The sequence below is a fragment of the Drosophila novamexicana genome, unplaced genomic scaffold (genome assembly GCF_003285875.2).
Source record: "Drosophila novamexicana strain 15010-1031.04,08,12 unplaced genomic scaffold, DnovRS2.1 tig00004560-arrow-pilon, whole genome shotgun sequence".
Lineage (NCBI taxonomy): Eukaryota > Metazoa > Arthropoda > Insecta > Diptera > Drosophilidae > Drosophila > Drosophila novamexicana.
Genome location: NW_020825054.1, coordinates 2,956,745 through 2,974,400, shown reverse-complemented (window position 1 = coordinate 2,974,400; position 17,656 = coordinate 2,956,745). Strand labels below are relative to the sequence as shown.

The window sequence follows — 17,656 nt, the reverse complement described above, 5'->3', positions numbered from 1 at the left end:
GCAGCTTTGGCGGCGCATTTGTTATTTGATTGGTAAATTGAGCTGCGGCGGGGCAGAGTCGAAAGCAATTGTCTTGGGTCTGGGCCCGGAATGTAAATGGCTTCAATAGGTAGCCAAAATGGCGACTGGTGTCACGACAAAAACACGAAAACAAAATTGAAGCCAAATTACAGGGCACACGCGGCAGCTGCCGCAGCTTTAGGCAGGGACAGAGGCTTAGACAAGAGGGCAGAGGGCGAGGGAGAGATCTCATCAAGTGGCAACTGCAGGCACAGGCCACACCTCAAGTCCGATCTTATCCCAGTTGTGTGGAACCATGAAAACTGTCGCGGCAAATCCAAACAAACAGTTCATCAAAAGCTGCGACAATTAAGCAATAAAATAAAATGAAATTCAAATGAAAAATGTGGAAAAAAATATGGAAAAAAACAACAAGTAAATACATTGAATCGGTGATGAGCGGGCTCAACCGACTGCGCAATACACTGTGTCATTTCCAGTCAAATCAGTCAAAAAGAGTTCGCTCGATTAGCCTTCAGACTCTTAAACTGTAAACACAGGCCAGTGAGTCTTAAACTGTAACTATGGCAAAACAAGATAAGTGCACTGGGAGTGGGACAATCTCAAGAGGAGGGCATCAGCAGTCTAGCTGCCCAGTTCAAAATTTAGAAGGTATTTATTTTAAAGGATTTCAGACAGACAGTAAACCCACATAGCAAACAGACTGCCATGGCAAAAACTAATATACTCAATTTCTGATTGCGAAGAGAGTATATTAGGAATCGTCCATAAGCGCCAGGCCGCCCATGCGGGGCCTACAGAGGGGGGTTCATTATAAAAGAAAAGAAGCCGCCGCTGATGAGCTTCGTTGCAACTGCGGAAAGATAAATTGACGCGTTGATGTAGGCAAATGCACAAAGATACAAACTCTATGTCTCTCTCTTACACTCGCTAAGTCGCCATCTCTTTCTCAATATTACTGCGGCGGCGACATAAATCATTGTGATTGACAGCTGCTGGGAGGAGGTTGAGTCCAGGGCTTCGAGCAAGCTGCTTTTGAGGCGGTAGCTTCCACTACCCGCAACTAAACTCATTTAAATTCCACTTTCAATTGTCCAAAACATAGGAAACGTGCCAGAGCCGCATCTCGAATATTAAATACCCTGAACTCATCACAAAGTAGAAGAAAGCCTAGGTAAAACCATATAATACTATAAGATACTATATGCAAGGGCTGCTGTGAAAGACTGCGATATTTCAGATCAGCAGGCACTGAAGGTGGCGACATCATCTTCGATTAAAATAAGAAAAAAGCGATTTTCAAATTTTCCAAAAGTTCAAATATATGGTAGAACAATCTGATGTTGACCAACATTCAGTCATAGATTACTGTACTTAATTTCATTTGAATACAGTTAAACATAACAACTGTCTGCATTATTGACTTGCCAAGCTTTGAACATGTGCTTTACATGTTTCATTGGAATTTCTGATAGTCCTCTGTTAGGGTATTAAGAAGAACTTTTCTCGCGCTAATTACAGGGTGCCACAGCGTCAAGATGGACACACAGATCAATCATATAACGGGAATACGATGTACTCCTCCACCATTTGGTCAGTTTGGCTAATTGAAACAAATGCGCAGCTGTTCGGGCTCCGAAATTATTTCATCAACTCATAAGTTTTTCAAAAAATGTGAGACAATTATGTGAAAGAGCCGAAAACTTGAACAAATTGTGAATAATTTTTGTGTTGTCTCATCAATATAAATAAAATATTTATTAACTATTTGTTAAGAGCCATAAATCGCACACACAGCAGCCGCGACTTGGCCTGGTCAGCGACTTGGCCTGGTCTCTTTTGGGGTTAAGCGGGGTCCCACAACAGGACACACTGGCTATGCCATACCGGAGCGGACCCTCTGGGACCGCCTGTGGTGCGGGCGGCGGCGGGCTGGGCCATATTAATTGTGAGCTTGTTCAGCAAGCTCTCGCTCGGCCCGGCCTGGTTTGACTGGCTGACTGGCTGGCTGGCTGGCCGGTTGGCTGCTTGGGCCCCTGTGTTGGCTGGTGTCTGACCAAATTGCTGCTATTTATGTTGGTAACTACCGTATAAACTTGGCAGCAACAACAAAGACTGCATGCAAAAGAGCCAACAGAGCAACAACACACGGCAAACGCTGAAATCAATATGTTGGCTAATAAATTGTCCCAGAATATTCATTAAATTAAAAAAGTAACAAAAAACGTATTGCAAGTTCCTTCAGAAACAGGAGCGGTTCGCAGGCAGACAGTGGGCCCATGTGGGCGGAGCAACAGGTGGCTACAAGTGACAAAAGAAATTAAGTAAAGAAACTTAAATTTCAGATTAAGAACCAAATCATCAAAATAAGCAGCAGTTCCTTCGCTTGTATCTGCTTGTATTGAAAAACAAAAAAAACTTTAATGATGACAACATGAACAATAACTGATTATAGGAACTTTCTAGCTGAGTGTCAAGCTGAAATTTATTTTTGTTAAATTTTAATGATTGGCAAGCCAAAAAATACAATAACCTTTTATCTATGGCAACTCTTTACACAATTACATATAATATACATATAATTACATATAATGCTTTACCTTTATTTTTTATGTATTTATATAAGCACACATTATAATTTACTTAAAAATTATAAAAATTCTGTAATGTGAGATTTGGAAAGAAATGTAATTCAAATGCTATGTACACCTGGCACATGTACTAAAAAATTAAACAGGCTGTGGCAAATTTGAATGAATAAGAGCTTTTGCATACCTACCATGCGAGCCCAACATAACTGCCACCCGCACTCCGCTCCTGTGCGCTCAGCGCGCGAAAATTTATTTTTAATTACGCAGCCCAAAACATGGCACAAACAGCGGCCACAACATTCTGATGCCGATGCTGATGCTGATGCCGATGCTGATGCAAATGCTGATGCTGCTGATATTCTGCTGGCATTGCCCAATCCCTATGCCGCAATCCCCAAGCGCAGCTCAGAGCAAGCGCGGCTGGAGATGCGGCGACTGGCGCTTCATACACTGTGGGCGCAGCGGAATGTGGCACAGAGGAGACTGCAGGCGGGACGCTTCTGGCTCCTTCGACCGACTGTGGCTGGGCAAAATTATGACATGAACATGAACGAAGTCCACATAATGATGTTATACAATACGCCATCTTAGCGTAAACAAGGATAAAAGCCGCGCCAGGGACGCGACTCCACAACTGGACAACAGGCGACGACTGGCGCTTCGACTGGGACTTTGGGGCACATCTCAGACATGTGTAGAGCCCGTGCTGTTACCGGGCTACAGTGTAGTTGTTGTTGTTGTTACCCGGGAGCTGTTGGCACTGCAACACGCCGCTGCGGGAACTTTGACATGGGGCAAGCAGATCGCTGCGACATATCGATGCTGTGAAAATTTGTTTTGCGTAGACCCACAAAAATTTATGATTTGCCTGGCAAAAATGTGTCGATGAGTTGCTGATTTATGTGGCAAGAGAGCAGGTGGGCAGATGGCTGTGCGGGGAGTGGGGGTTGGGCACCTGACAGGAGGCCCAGCACATATTGTGGAATGTGGCATGTAACCCACTTACCCCAAGAAAGTTTCCACTTTAATGACATAGAAACTGAAAGTCAATAAAGAGCTGTGCGTGTGTGCGTGTGTGTGGGTGTCTACCAGGTAAACAGTTATGGAGTCAGGCGTAATGCCGAGTTCTTGGCTGCCATTAGGCTAAATATAGCAATTACAAGCCAATTGCAATCAAAATGCCATTGAAAATGCATTCAATGCAGATGCAGGGGCATGCAGGAAAGGGGCGTTGGAGTGGGGGAGTGTAGGTGAAGGGCACACGCACATGAATATGCATGTGTATGGGCAACTGTATGTGTGTGTGTCTGAGTGCATTTGCAACAAACAACCAAAGGGGGAAAAACTGCAACAACAACATTTTTGCACTTTGTGTTGTCATTTTCAAAATCAACGCAATAAAACGTTCAGAGCGGAGATAGTGGGGGGAAGCGAGGGCGTAAGAGGCCAATGACAATGCAACCTTCACATGGAAAATCGTTGATTAGGAAAATTATGGAGGCACGAGAACAAATGATAATACGATATTAATACATCTGTAGAATAGAAGAACGACAGATAGAGAGGGGGAAGGGGGGGAGAGAACGAGAGAAAAGAGAGTGCACCATTTCATCAAATAAAAATATAAAACATCTTCAAGGTTTCTAGAATGATCAGAAAAATCATGAAATAACATTACTAAATTGATTTAATTAAAAAAAGTAAATAAGTTAAAATTAGGTTTTTTTAAAAAATAATGAACATAATTATTCAGTATAGAGAAGCGATTTTGGAAATGAGCTTTGCCATTTTTAAACACATTATTTAAAATATAATTAATTAATAATTGGAGATATCACTGATATTTTATCAGATTTTTAGAATTATAATCATTATTAAAAATCATTAATCATCATAATTAAATAATAAAAAAAAAAAAAAATCATATATTTTTTAGTGTTTATTATTTTGTGCAATATAATATTGTATAGAAAATGTGGACGTGACGTAATATCTATCCATATGAACTACTGCATATTGAAACCTACATCCGACATGAATATTGACTTTATGCTGATCGATTTAACTTAATAAAAGGGAAGTAATTATTAAATAAAAGTATAAATTATTATTAAAATGTAGCTTAAAATTTTTTAATAATTTCATGAAAATTTTAGGTAACGTATTTTAATATATCAAACAAATCTAAAGTGATTTCAATATGTCAAAATTTGTGAAAAATACAAATTCGTTGATTCAGACAAAATGTTAATAAATAAGTAAAAATAAAGATCCAAGTAAGTAAGCACATACAGATGTGATTACACAGAACATACATATTCACAATTCACACAGTAGTATTTGGGTTCACAATAACTATGACGACAACTGGAGTGCCACTGTCCAGCAACAAACTGGAAATGGAACTGTAGCTAGTAGCAGCGACAGCAAACTTTAACTCACAAAAATTGCACTCAAACTCAAAAGCGGCGAGTGAGCAATACGAGTGGCTGCTGCAACTGGCCACTGGAATATGGGAGGAGACACTCACAAACATACACACACACACATAGCTAAGGCGACAGCCGAATGAATCTCAGCCACAGCGGGCAGCAGTAAAAAAACAACAACAGAGGCAAAGGCAAAGCGTAGCCCAGAGCAACAACGATAAAGCAACCACAAAAATTTATGAAACACAAAAGTGGAGGAAAAGAAGTTCAAAATGTTGCCCAGGCAATGGCGACGACTCTGATTTGCGCTGTGTAGTCGTAGTCGAATGGAGAGAGGGAGAGCGGAGTGGAGAGTGGATGCAAGAGAGTTATGACGACAGGGCGAACAGACAAGCGCAAAGAAGATGGCGATTGGCTTCAGGCGCAAACAGGATAATAAATAATTGCCGCTGCGAACACTGGCAACATAATTTTCTGCGGCCAGTGTGACCCCCCACACCCCTCCCCAACCTTGTGGATTGCCTATTGTTGAGATGCTGTTGCACATGTTCTCACTGGACACATGCACTTGCAACATGTGTTGGACTCGCCTGGATGCAAAAGTTAATCTCCGGCTAAGCAGCGGATGAGGCAACGCCCTCTAGACAATTGGCCAAACAATTGACATTGACATTGATGCGCCGCACACAGCTGTCAGAGTTGTTGGTACCTGGCAAAATTTGTGCCCACTTTAAGGCTTAGGCAAGGTCAAGCGAAAGTGCCGAGCAACTGTGATAGAGGAAGTGCATCAGCAACTGCAACTGCAACTGCAACTGCTGAGAACAGATCTCAAGATCCCATTCTTTAGTTGCGTGTCGCAAGTAATTACCTGCACGATTCCAACGATTCCAATCGATTGATCTGCCAGCCAGCATTTGATCGTGACATTTGATGGACATTTGCCGCCGCTGCCGTTTTGGAGAACATGGCAGCCAGCACTGGAAGCCTTTGCCATTGTAACGTTGATTTGTTGTAGAGAATGGCTTGGCAATTGCTTTTGCTACTGGCCTCGCGCACTAATCAAATAGTAGTTGCAGCAGTCAGTCATTCATTCATTAGAATCTCAATCTACACAGCTGACAGCTCTACAAATTGTTATTGACAAAGCAATTGTTAAATCAGAAGCGATTTTATGTTTAAATGAGACAATTTGTTGCGGACATATGAACTAAAGGCATTTGCACATAAAATTATTACTCGGTCGTGCTCCAATTTATTTTTAAATATATCAGACAGGGCTACGAATCCAACAATAAATATTCGGTGGTTCGGTTCACGCTGGAACCAACTAGCTACCCAAAAGTTCTAGTGCTGGTTTTCCACATATTTAATTTCAGAATATGGTTTGAACTTTGTAACACTTTTCTGGATTTTTAAAGAAAATATAAAGAGTGTACATGTTTCCATACACAAGATTTGGTAGAAAGGTAAAAGACGCTTTTATAAGCAATTCACTAAAAGAACAAAAAGACTACAGAATGGGTTAGAGTAAGAGCAGAGAAAAGAGAGAGAGAGAGAGAGAGATATAGTATATGACATTAATTAGAGTGAGAGTGAGATACTTACATATAACCAAAGCAAAACCTTTAATTGAAGTACATTTCAGAGCAGTGGGGGGAATTATCAAAAAATGCTTACATTTATATTCATAAGGTACATATGCACATACATACAATCATTCAATATTCATTCATAAACACTGAGCACGCCTGCATCAATTTATGCACTCCTATGCATATATATATAAAAGTGTTCTCCTGACTAAATAACTGAACGTTGACTAACGTAAGAGCTATGAAGCACATTTATTACTGAAGCTTCCATTCAATTCGAAGGTGAGACGGGCTTAGACAATTCGGACCGCAAGTGAGGGAAAACGTCGGTCAAAGTTTGTATGAGAAACATCAAACAAACATATATTGATCTGTAGGGTTTTAGATGTCTGGGCGTCTGGGCGTGGGGCTCACGAACGAAAAGTTTCGGATCGAATTCAGCAGCAATGGCCGTGTTATATTATAAGATATTTGATTTTTTATTATTCATGTAATTATATTAGGTAGGGTAGTTGGCTAAGCGTCGTCATACTGGAAACGATATAAAGCGTTGAACACAGACAGAATTCAGCAGGAAATCTTTTTACAACAAATTATGTGTGTTTTTAGTAAGTTCAAACAGAACTTGCAACAATGTTCTTTTTATATGTACAAAAGGGACGTTAAGCGAGAACGAGGTAAGATCTCAGTGAACATGATATTTCTGCTATTTAATGCATTTTCGACATTAATTATTTGACCCGGCGACGACATGTAATTTTTTTTTATATATATATACATATATAGAAATTGATGGGAATACGAGAAACAAGTTGGAAGGAAAACGGAATGCGAAAAGGAACATCTTACAGGCCTAACAAACGCATAAAGTCGTGTCAGGAAATCTAATATAATACTAGCGGGTGTTACCTGGCTTGCTCGTGTCAAATTTTATGCTTACAATTTTAGATATTACTTTTTCAGCCTGTTTTTGCTCGTGGAGAGTTTTTATGTAGGACTTTGAAAATAAGTTTGAAGATATTCGTACATTTTCCACCGAGGAAGCTTGGATTTTACTAAAAGTGTGAAACTTGTCTTAAATGAATATTCATAAAGGTTCTTAGAAATTTGAGCCCGAAACATCACCCTCTGACGACTTCACGCCATTTCCACCAAGGGGGATGGATTTCCCAAAAAGCGTGAAACACTCCTCAAAATAATTTTAAAACAGGGATCTTTAGAAATGAGTTTGCGGTTAATCGGATGCTCATAAAAAGGTTTCATACAAACGTTTTTCGCGATATTTCCACACTGATTGATGAAATTTGCCTAACTTCAGTAATAATTTCAGCAATCTGTCAGTTGGTTAGTCAGTTAGTTAATTTTATAGTTATGGCTCCTGAATAATGGATAATTTCTAAATACATTTTTTATTCCTTGTATAACCATTGATGAGATAATAAAATGAACATAAACTAACCAGAAGTCTGAAAGCTTCTTCAAAAGCTCAGTTGACGTATTTAAACGTAAAACACTTGAGAACAGTAAGAGAATAAATGAACAACAACAAACACAACGCATAAAAGCTTTTACATTAGGCACTGATCATTGGCGCTGAAAAGTTTAATTAACACTTTGCCGACGCACGCAAATATAAATGCTTGAGTTTATTTATAAATAAAATATATAATAGTGTACGTTTATATACACATACACATCACACTCAAAAGAACAAATATTTTCCTCATTATTTAATTGATTTTTTACCCACAAGCAGAAAAACAATTTATGCTAAAATGCCAGTTAATGCATAAATTTTAAGTTTAATAAAAATATGTACGAAAGTGCTGACCAGTTGTAAAATAAATAAGTTGGCTTATCTCATAATTAGTCATTAATAAAAATGAAATTATTTATTTAATTACCAATTAAACTAACATACATAGTAATTATTACAAAAATACAAGATTACCTCCTTGAAAATAGCTTGAATAGCAATGATTCTTGATAACCCATTAAGGACTCACTAAGCTTGAATCTTCCATTTTAAACTACCAAAATATTTAAACAAGATTATGTATGTGCTAATAATATAATAATAATTTGCACACTGCTAAAGACATATTTATATCTCTATAAAAAAAAATCAATAATTATAAACAAACAAATTAAATAAAAAAAACTTTGAAAGAGTGCTTCCACTTTCGTACAAGCACTAGGCCCCGGCGAGATTCGAACTCACGATCTCCTGTTTACTAGACAGGCGCTTTAACCAACTAAGCCACGGCGCCGACATGTGCTCCACGCGCACATGCCCAGACTTGAAGATCAAATGTTTCAGAAACTATTCTAAAGAACTAAATATTCAATTGGGCTAATGTAAAATCAATCAGTTTGACATAATTAAGAGATAACGCTACGAATACGTTATTAATATTGAAAGATAATGAAAATTGCTTGATGTTAAAGTAATACAAGAAATTCGGAGAATTGTAAACATAGAAGCAATAAACTGGCAGTTAGATAAGTCTTGAATATCTATAAAGAGTGGACTCTCTATAATTTATGATGTGTGTATGTGTCTGTTTGTGTGTGTGTGTGCAGTTGTGCAAAGTAATAATTTTGAAATTTGGCTCAAGCTGCAATTTCTCGCCATGTTTTGCATATTATCAGCTAATTTCGCCTTTCAGATAAGCCGCACAACCTCGTTGCCTTGCCATGAGTGTAATTTATGCCTCGCCATTGCTGCCTTCGGTTGCTAGCTAATACCCTGTAGACACTTAACAGCTGGAAATGGAGCATAATCGAGTTGTGCACTTGTATGAAAGAGGCAAAATGATTATTATATATCAGTTTATACATATGTTATTAGAAGTATTTTCGCAGGTATCCGCCAGTCGAATCGCGTTAATATCATTCAAAGTTTGCCCATTTTCCATTTTAAATTATAAATTTTATAAATATGACATTTACTCCATCTTATTTTTTTGGTGCTTACTTTAGCAAAAGCATTTTTATTATCCAAATGTTTAAAATCCAGCATGTTTTAAATTGAATTTGTTGCAAATAAACACTAAATTGATTTCGCCTGAGCTACTTACAGGGTATTTGCTGATCAAGCGCTTTCAACTACAAGACTTTTACTAGTTTGTGAGATTGTTGCTGTTCTTTTGCTACAAATATTTATGCAAATTGCACTTAGTTGTTGCTGTTGCTGCTGTTGTTGCCATATTTTTTATTGTCGTTGTTTTTATGCACATTTTCAAATATAATTACGAGTGCTTTTCTGGCATTTCATTTGAAGTTGAAGAGTTTGCGCTTGCGATTTAATCGCATTTAATTGCCACGGCTCGCGGGCTAAGCCGCATAGCGGATTATTACACGAAACTGGGAGTGGGGCGCAGGACGAGCGGTGAGGTGCGAGGAGGGTATGGGTGTGGCAGCTGCAGCACGTTGCAAGTTAATTGCATCCAATGCCAAAGTAGGTACAAAAGTCGTGCGTCCTTCGCGGCACCCCAAAAGATTTTTCCGCATAAAAAGTTTTTAATGCAGCTCGCGACGATGCAAGTGCGGCTTGCACCTGCCCCATTTGGCAGCATGTCCTTTATCCCCTGCTCAATGCATGCACTTTTATGACGTGTGGCATGTGCCCCAGGTCTCGAAACAGGACTAGGACACATTTGCGCTACGAATGGATCGGTTCGACTGGCTCGCGACTTTATCTCTGGGACGCCAAAAATTAATGACGTTATTTTCGCATTAGGAAGCAGCCATGACACGAGCACTCACGAGCATTTTACCTAATTGCCCGTAATTATAGTATTCAATTTAAGTCTGGGGCATTCTGAGTCCCCACTCCAAGAGGCAGCCCTATTCGAACACGGCCGCGATTAACAATGTCCGATATGCGCGGGGTCTTTGGCTCAACTTGCAATTTTAGGAGCGATTATGCTAATTGTGCGTGGCACCACGGACAGCGAGGGGGTAGACCGTCAACGGGAGATAGCTGCCACGATAGCCACGATAGGGGTAGTCCATGCTTTACGATGCAACGCAAACAGTTTGTCATCTTAAATTATATTTTCGTGCTTGACCCGTGCGCGTGCTAGAGATGGTAAACGCGAAAAGGCACTAAAAACACGACCAAAGCGTACGATACCACATTTTCGTAAAAACAAAACTTTAATCACAAGCAATAAAGCTATCTTAAGCTACTTTAATAGAAATTGTTTACGATATGAACTATATAAAACATGCATATATATTTTAATAAAAATAGGAATGTAAGCAGACCTTAAACTTTGAAAAAGTCATCCTGCTGGCTGAGGTTTGAGATATTGAACTTGATATATTTGAAAACGACCTTTAATGCTTAATAAAACATACCAAAGTAAATATATCATTTAGATCGAATTTAATTGATCTGCATTTGGGCAATTGCCACATTTTCGGCACGCGTCCATCTCTATAGGGAACTGGAGTTTACCTGAAGGTACCTTCCCTATAGGAACCATCTCAATTTAGTGCAATTAATGCAACAAATTTGTGTATTTTACATTGAAGGCTGTTCTCGGTTTTTGTTTTTGGCAAGCAGCAACAGCAATTTGCATAACGAATTGCCGAGCACAAGCACAAGAACAAGAACTAGAAAATATAGAGTATAATAAATATTTAAATTTTATAGAGTTTCCCCTGCCCTCTCCGCAAGACATCCCCGAAAGCGTTAAATTTACGACAGGTTGGCTGGAAAAACGCTCGACATTTATAGGCAACATGGCGTCGTCAGCGGATTGGTGCAGCTCACAGAAAAAACTAAAAGAAAGCCCTAGCCCAAGCCCCCTGCTTGTCCCCCCCGAACCGCGGCCATTTCGCATGCGCGCGCATTTAAATGCACTTCCGTTTCTTTTTTTTCGCAAATTATTGTGTTTGTGTATGTTTCTGTGTGTGTGGCTTGTGGTGTGTGTGAGAGTTAAGGGGCGTCTTGAGTTTTTGCTCGTTTACCTTGTTGCAGCGCTTGCCATAAATTCATAACTTTGTGGAAAATCATAAAAACTGAATTTATGACTTAATTATATACATATATATATATGAATGTGTATATAATATATATAGAGGACTTAGAGTTTTGGCCACAGGCACAGGCACAGCCGCAGCCGCATTTCTTGTGCCTCATTTCACGCTGATGATTAAGTGTCGCACACTCACACTCACAGCCAACACTCAAACACTCAAACACCCATTCACTCATTCACTTATTCACTGTCGACTCGGTCTGAACTTTTCGCCTGCATTTATGCTTAAATGCGCTGCAATTGTTCCTAAAATGCAGCCACTGCACGCGATGATGGAAAACTTGAACGATTTTCATTTCTTTTTTCTTTATATACCCTACAGTCTAAGAAGTTGTAGATCGGAGGTAGTATGAATTGGGTAACATGTTTATGCTGGGGTAGTAAAAGGTAGCTTCAAATTTACAAAGCATACTTATTCGTAATCAGATTATTCAAACGATTCTATCTAGCTGTATCTTTCTATCTACCCATATATCAATCTATCTATCGAAGTCATCGCAAATACTATAGGAACTAGAACTCTAAAGTTTGGATGATGCACTTTTATACATGATATACGAATAGGAAAACGGGTTTTTTACAGTGTATATTATAGTCGCGCCAACAATAGCCATACGTTTAAGTGTACTTTAGGGTATAGGGTATTTCTTAGTCGAGCCCACCATTCTGTCTATATGATTTTAGCCAATTTTTTTATTCGCTCTATTGCAGTGCATAGCTTGCAATTACGAGCTGCATTTGCCGCTGATTATTATTATTTCTTGTTTTATGAAAATAACTTTTATTTGCAGCATTTTTTATTGATTATTTATTTAAAAGTTTTTCCTTTTTAAGAACTGGGTTAAGAAGCGTCCAACGCAGCATTTCCCACGTTGCGGAGACCAAAAAGATGCTATCCGAAAAGCTGCTGCTGCTTCGTTTGTTTTGCTTTGAGCGATCTGCACATACACACACACACACACACACACAGGTGTGTAGCTGTGTTACCAGGCACCTGGCCAGACAGCTTGTCTATAAAAGCCAGCCTTAGAGCAAACCCTGGTCAAAGAATTTCTTGCATAAAGCCAATTAAATTAAGAAATCTGATGCAGTGCCAATGATTTTTTTGTCTTTCTTCTGCTTGCGTTTCTCTTTTAATACTCTGTTCGCTAAGTGGAAGAGGTAGGTTGGGTTTTTAGAATACCCGTCCGCTTGTCCGTCTAAATCTCCTACACATGTATACCTTCCACAGCAGCCAATTCTGACGAGCTCCTCGTAAGATCGAACGAAGAATATTACGTCCGCAAATTAAAAAATTCAAATTTTCGAAAGTCACAGTTTGAATATCCCTGCTTAGCGATTACAGTTTCAGAGTCCGCAAACCACGAGAAGACGCTTTTAAACAGATTTCAGCTGTTTCCAGAGTGCAAACAGAGTATAGCGCAGTCGGTTGCAATCGACATGTTTCAGTTTTCTTCAAGCAAGAACAGGCAACAGGAACGTGAATCACAACGCGAATGCAGGCACAGCAATTGGTATTTTACAACAAACAGCGCTCGCGTCCAGCTTATTTAACATAAATCGAATGGCTACTGAAATACACGTCCTCCAGCCTGGGCTTATCTTCAGTCGAGGACACTGTTCGGGGTCCAGTCCAGAGTCTGCTGTCTTCTGGCAATTTTCATTGAGTAAAGCGAGGAAACGACCTTTACAAGAATTGCCAGAGACGAAGTCAGAGTCAGAGTTGGAGACAAATCACGACCCGTAAACAAGGCAGAGGGCAACTGTCAGAGACCAACAAACATATCTGCACATGTACTCAGCGGGGGCGGGTGTCGTCAGTTTCACACCTCAAAAGCCAAAAGCTGACCCAACTAATAAGCCAGGCAACTGCAGCTAACAGTGAAGAGACCACAGCAACAACAACAACAACAACAACAACTTGGCATAATAAATAAAAGCCAAGTAGCTGCCTTAGAGTCTGCCTCTGTAGCTGGCCAAGTCTTTGTTGATCTTGCCAACCACGTTTATGCGTTAGCTAAACACAATTAACAAATAACTCGGCTTTCTGAGCTTATAGCAATCGAATCTAGGTATAATCTGTGATTATGTTATTGAAATGGCAGAAATTCAACTAGAATTCATGAATCATTCATTCGCAGTCAACTTATTGCACGCAGAATGCTGCCAGATCTATTGAATAAGAAATATCAAAATGGTGCAAAAGTTTAAAATCTTGCACAGTATCTAAGATATAAAGTCGAATTGGATTATGGATTATTATTGGCATAAACAACTGGCAGCACTTGATATCTTTATAATACAAGCAACATTCTGTACATAGGTTTATATGTGGAATACCTTTCAGGAAATTCAATTTAAAAATATATATATGCATCATCTTGCTACTAAGTTCCTGGTAAAGCTCATGTTAGTGGACATGAGCTCATACATTTTATTTAGCATTCACAGTCCCAGAAATTGTAAAATAAACACATAGACTTGGGACATTGGCAAGTTAGCTAGGTTGGCAAAACTTCAGGCAGGGCCTGTAAACATTTTCTAATCGCCAAACAAATACCTAGCAGTTCAACTTAGTATCTGTCTCATTTTAACATGCAGATTAACCAAAAGTCTTTTAATTGAACTAAATGTCAATGTATTTATTAGCTAAGATGGGAACCTTTTTGGGTATAACAAGAAAATCATTATTGTAATATGCGTCGCATAAACGTAGCTTCACTGTGAGTACGAATGCAAGTTGGTGAGTTGGCCGGAGGCTGGCCTGGTCTGCGATTTTCACAAGTTGATATCGCAAACACAAAATGTTAATGAGCAATTTCGAGATGGTGCGAAGTGATTTCATTATTTAAACTTCTTTTTTTCTTTGGCAGTTGTTTTTTTGCAGTCTCAACTCGAAGCTTGGTCTGTTGTTACTTGGGTTTTTGTATTGACTGTTGGTTTTCTTTCTTTTTTATTTTTTATTATTATTACGTCTGGTTCATTGGGTAATGAAAGCGAAATAATTTTAATTGGGCCGCTGGCAGCACTTCTTTCATCGCAGCTCTACGAAAGCGCCCAAATTAATTATTTCCTGTCAAATTAATTTTATTTTTCTTTTTTTTGTTTCTTGCAATTTCTGGCAAAAATTACGTTTTGAGTCAATGAATATGCAACACAGAAAGTGTCACCTGTCGCAGTTGCTTCAGTTGAGACAGTCTCCAGGTCTCCAGCTCTCGGGTTCCTCAGTTACTTCAAAACAATGTTCCGCCGCATAAATTAATGGCAACAACGTTGATCAATTGGGTCGCATTTGATGATTAAAACATAAATTGCAATGGATGCGAACCCTTTGCAAATGATATCATATATATGTATACAAGGTATGTCTATAGGGTAGTTAAAGGGGTTGCTTGACGCGCACTAAAATTACACTTAATTAAACAGCAGGACATTAGCGTTTTTTATTTAAAACTGAAAGACAGGGCATGCATGTTATCCCCTTAACTCCTTGGAAAGTATTTAACATGTTCTGAATGAAGTGAATACAGTATGACCTGTATTGAAATGTGCTACAAAAGGGCATATTGCAGGGCATATCCACCAGGCATATAGATATATGCATTTTCCATTGTGCGGGACAGATATTTGTTACCATGGCTGGGCACTAGGTACAGGGTATCTCCTGGTTGGGCACTCTCAACTGGAGCACTCCTACTTGTTTTTTATTTTATTATATCGTAGGCCTCGTTAAAAATGTTACAACAGCTGCTGCTGTACCTCATGACACTGAATATACCCAGCATCTACCCGACGTGCAGCGTGTCGCGCGTTATCATGCGCGTGCCCCGAGAGAATGATATAGGCCTCATCTTCGGTAAGCCAGAGAATGCACAGCTCGAGCAGCTTAAAATGTACGCCTCATCAGATCTGACTGTTTCCAATCAAAAAAGGGAAAAATCGGAAATGCTGGAGTTTACCGTGAACTCAAATGGCGTCTGTACATTGAATTTGACCAACGGCAAGCAGGTCAAGGCAGGCACCATTTTTGGCGGCGACTTTGGCGCGATTGAACCAGGGAGTAGCGTCACCGTCTCCCTAGTGTGGCCCACTGTGGTCAGTTAGCAGGTACCTAAGCTCATTCTGTGTACGTTTTATAACATTAACTTTTATTGTAGTCCCTTTACAATCGAGTTGGCAGCTGTCCCATAGTCATCAGCAGCACGAATCACCTGAACGAGGTGATCAAAACGAATCAAATTTTATACTTTGATACACGCTTTGAAACCTTGGATCCGAGTAATCATTCCCTGCGACGTCTCAAGGATTTTACCGACTGCAAGAACTGGGATAAGAACTATTTACGCAATTGCACGCCCCTTAACTGTGAGGAGCGATATTTTGGCAAGCGCAGCTTTTACAATCGCACGTCGGGGGAGTGTGAACCGGTGCCGTCCTGTTTTGGAGAGGGCGTGATATATGACTTCTATGCTAATGAGTGTATGGATATGAACAATTTCATAACTGATGAGGAAATAGAGCAGCTAAAGCAGGGAAAATTCGATAATAACTTGCTGGAGCTGCAGCCTTACGTGAGAAAGAAAACCGTGAGTGAAAAAATATTTAGCGCCATCTATGAAAATACATAAACCTACTTAACATTTAAACTGATACTAGCACCATCTGTCGTTTATCATATAAATTAAAATGTGCAGCCAACTTAACTTAAGAATCAATATGTATACATAGCCTTCGCTATGCAATGCTTTGCTTACATACTAAAAATTTTCGGTCATGCGCAAATGGCGCCGTGGCTTAGTTGGTTAAAGCGCCTGTCTAGTAAACAGGAGATCGTGAGTTCGAATCTCGCCGGGGCCTATGGGACATACAATTGTAGTTGTGTTGCGTCCTGAATTTATTTTTAAATATTTTTTTATTTTTTAATAGCTTCAATCAACTGAAAAGAAAACTGAACTCAACAAGCAAAAGCCAAGACAAATGTTAAAGGAATGCAACTTTGCTGCCAAATTATCCCTTGTTGACTTCAACAATTGTTTTCAGCATCTAAAAGATATAGACACATCAACGCAAGACTACAAAGAATCCTCACAAACCAAAAAATTAAAGAAAAAATCAACAGGCACCTCTATATTGCGAAGCTTCTATTATGATTGGTATGTGCCACTAAATAAAGAAAGTGATTTGGAGAACACACATCATAAAAGGAACAGTGACGATAACAGTACAGGAGAAGAAGCTGATAGTAGTAGCAGTGATGAAAAGAGTGACAGCTATTCATTACCAAATCACAAGGAGAGGCCCACCAAGGTCACGTCGGGAACAATTACTTTAGTGCACAAATTGGCTGCATATAGTGCAATAGAGTGGTTTATTATGACTATGGAAATGCTGCTCATTGTGAGTTCATGTTAATCAATTAGGTATATCAGTAGCAGCAATTGATAATCAGTAATTGTTTCAGATCTCATTGGTCATTATATTTCAGATCGTCGTCACTTTTTTCACCTACGCAGTGGTATGTACGACTGTCTACGGATTTCTGGAGGTTTTAGCCGAACTACAACCGAATAAAGTCACCGGCAGTCACTTAGGCAAGAAACTGACGCCTCGTCACAGACGTGTCCAACATGAGATTATGACCTCAGCTAGTTTAATGTCACAATTAAAATGAAATGTTATTTATGTATTCAGCTTAGCTAATTGTATTTAATGTTTATTTGTTTCTTCTCTGAATTTTATTTAAAAAATATACAAACGCGGTCTCAAATTTTAAACCTGAGAAGGTTCATTTGTACAAAGAACTCTTTTGATTGATTCGATAAATAATAATCGGATATTTCGACGAATATTGTTCCATAGAGGCAACTTCTTGTTACTTCGCCTTTAAAACAAAGTGCTCAACAATTTTGATTAGGCATTAATGTTTGATTCAATAGTATCTGCATCTGGATATGCTAGACGCCAAAAACATA

General features: G+C 39.2%; 1 protein-coding gene and 2 non-coding genes across 5 annotated transcripts; 2 read left to right on the top strand and 1 right to left on the bottom strand.

Moving 5' to 3' along the window:
- Window positions 1-8,829: 8,829 nt before the first annotated feature.
- On the bottom strand, window positions 8,830-8,903 carry Trnat-agu. The gene has a single exon. It is a non-coding gene; the product is annotated as a tRNA-Thr (tRNA).
- Window positions 8,904-15,424: 6,521 nt separating this feature from the next.
- Window positions 15,425-17,394, top strand: LOC115770725. 3 transcript variants are annotated; one of them, XM_030716125.1, is made up of 5 exons: window positions 15,425-15,540; window positions 15,592-15,779; window positions 15,842-16,270; window positions 16,611-17,081; window positions 17,170-17,394. In XM_030716125.1, exons 1-5 carry the CDS (start codon window positions 15,447-15,449, stop codon window positions 17,353-17,355), a joined length of 1,368 nt encoding a protein of 455 aa, XP_030571985.1. In that variant the 5' UTR covers window positions 15,425-15,446; the 3' UTR covers window positions 17,356-17,394. The 3 variants fall into 3 exon arrangements, with proteins under 3 accessions (XP_030571985.1, XP_030571984.1, XP_030571986.1); XM_030716124.1 differs by having other exon boundaries at window positions 17,146-17,393; XM_030716126.1 differs by having other exon boundaries at window positions 16,611-17,104; window positions 17,170-17,252.
- Trnat-agu lies at window positions 16,468-16,541 on the top strand. The gene has a single exon. It is a non-coding gene; the product is annotated as a tRNA-Thr (tRNA).
- Window positions 17,395-17,656: the final 262 nt, after the last annotated feature.

What these genes read in the sequence shown, in the direction of transcription:
- LOC115770725 (XM_030716124.1), top strand. Translation starts at nt 15,447, where the DNA reads ATGACACTGAATATACCCAGCATCTACCCGACGTGCAGCGTGTCGCGC. An exon ending in TGATATAGGCCTCATCTTCG is followed by an intron (nt 15,541 to 15,591) that starts GTAAGCCAGAGA and finishes ACGCCTCATCAG; the next exon opens with ATCTGACTGTTTCCAATCAA. An exon ending in CTTACGTGAGAAAGAAAACC is followed by an intron (nt 16,271 to 16,610) that starts GTGAGTGAAAAA and finishes ATTTTTTAATAG; the next exon opens with CTTCAATCAACTGAAAAGAA.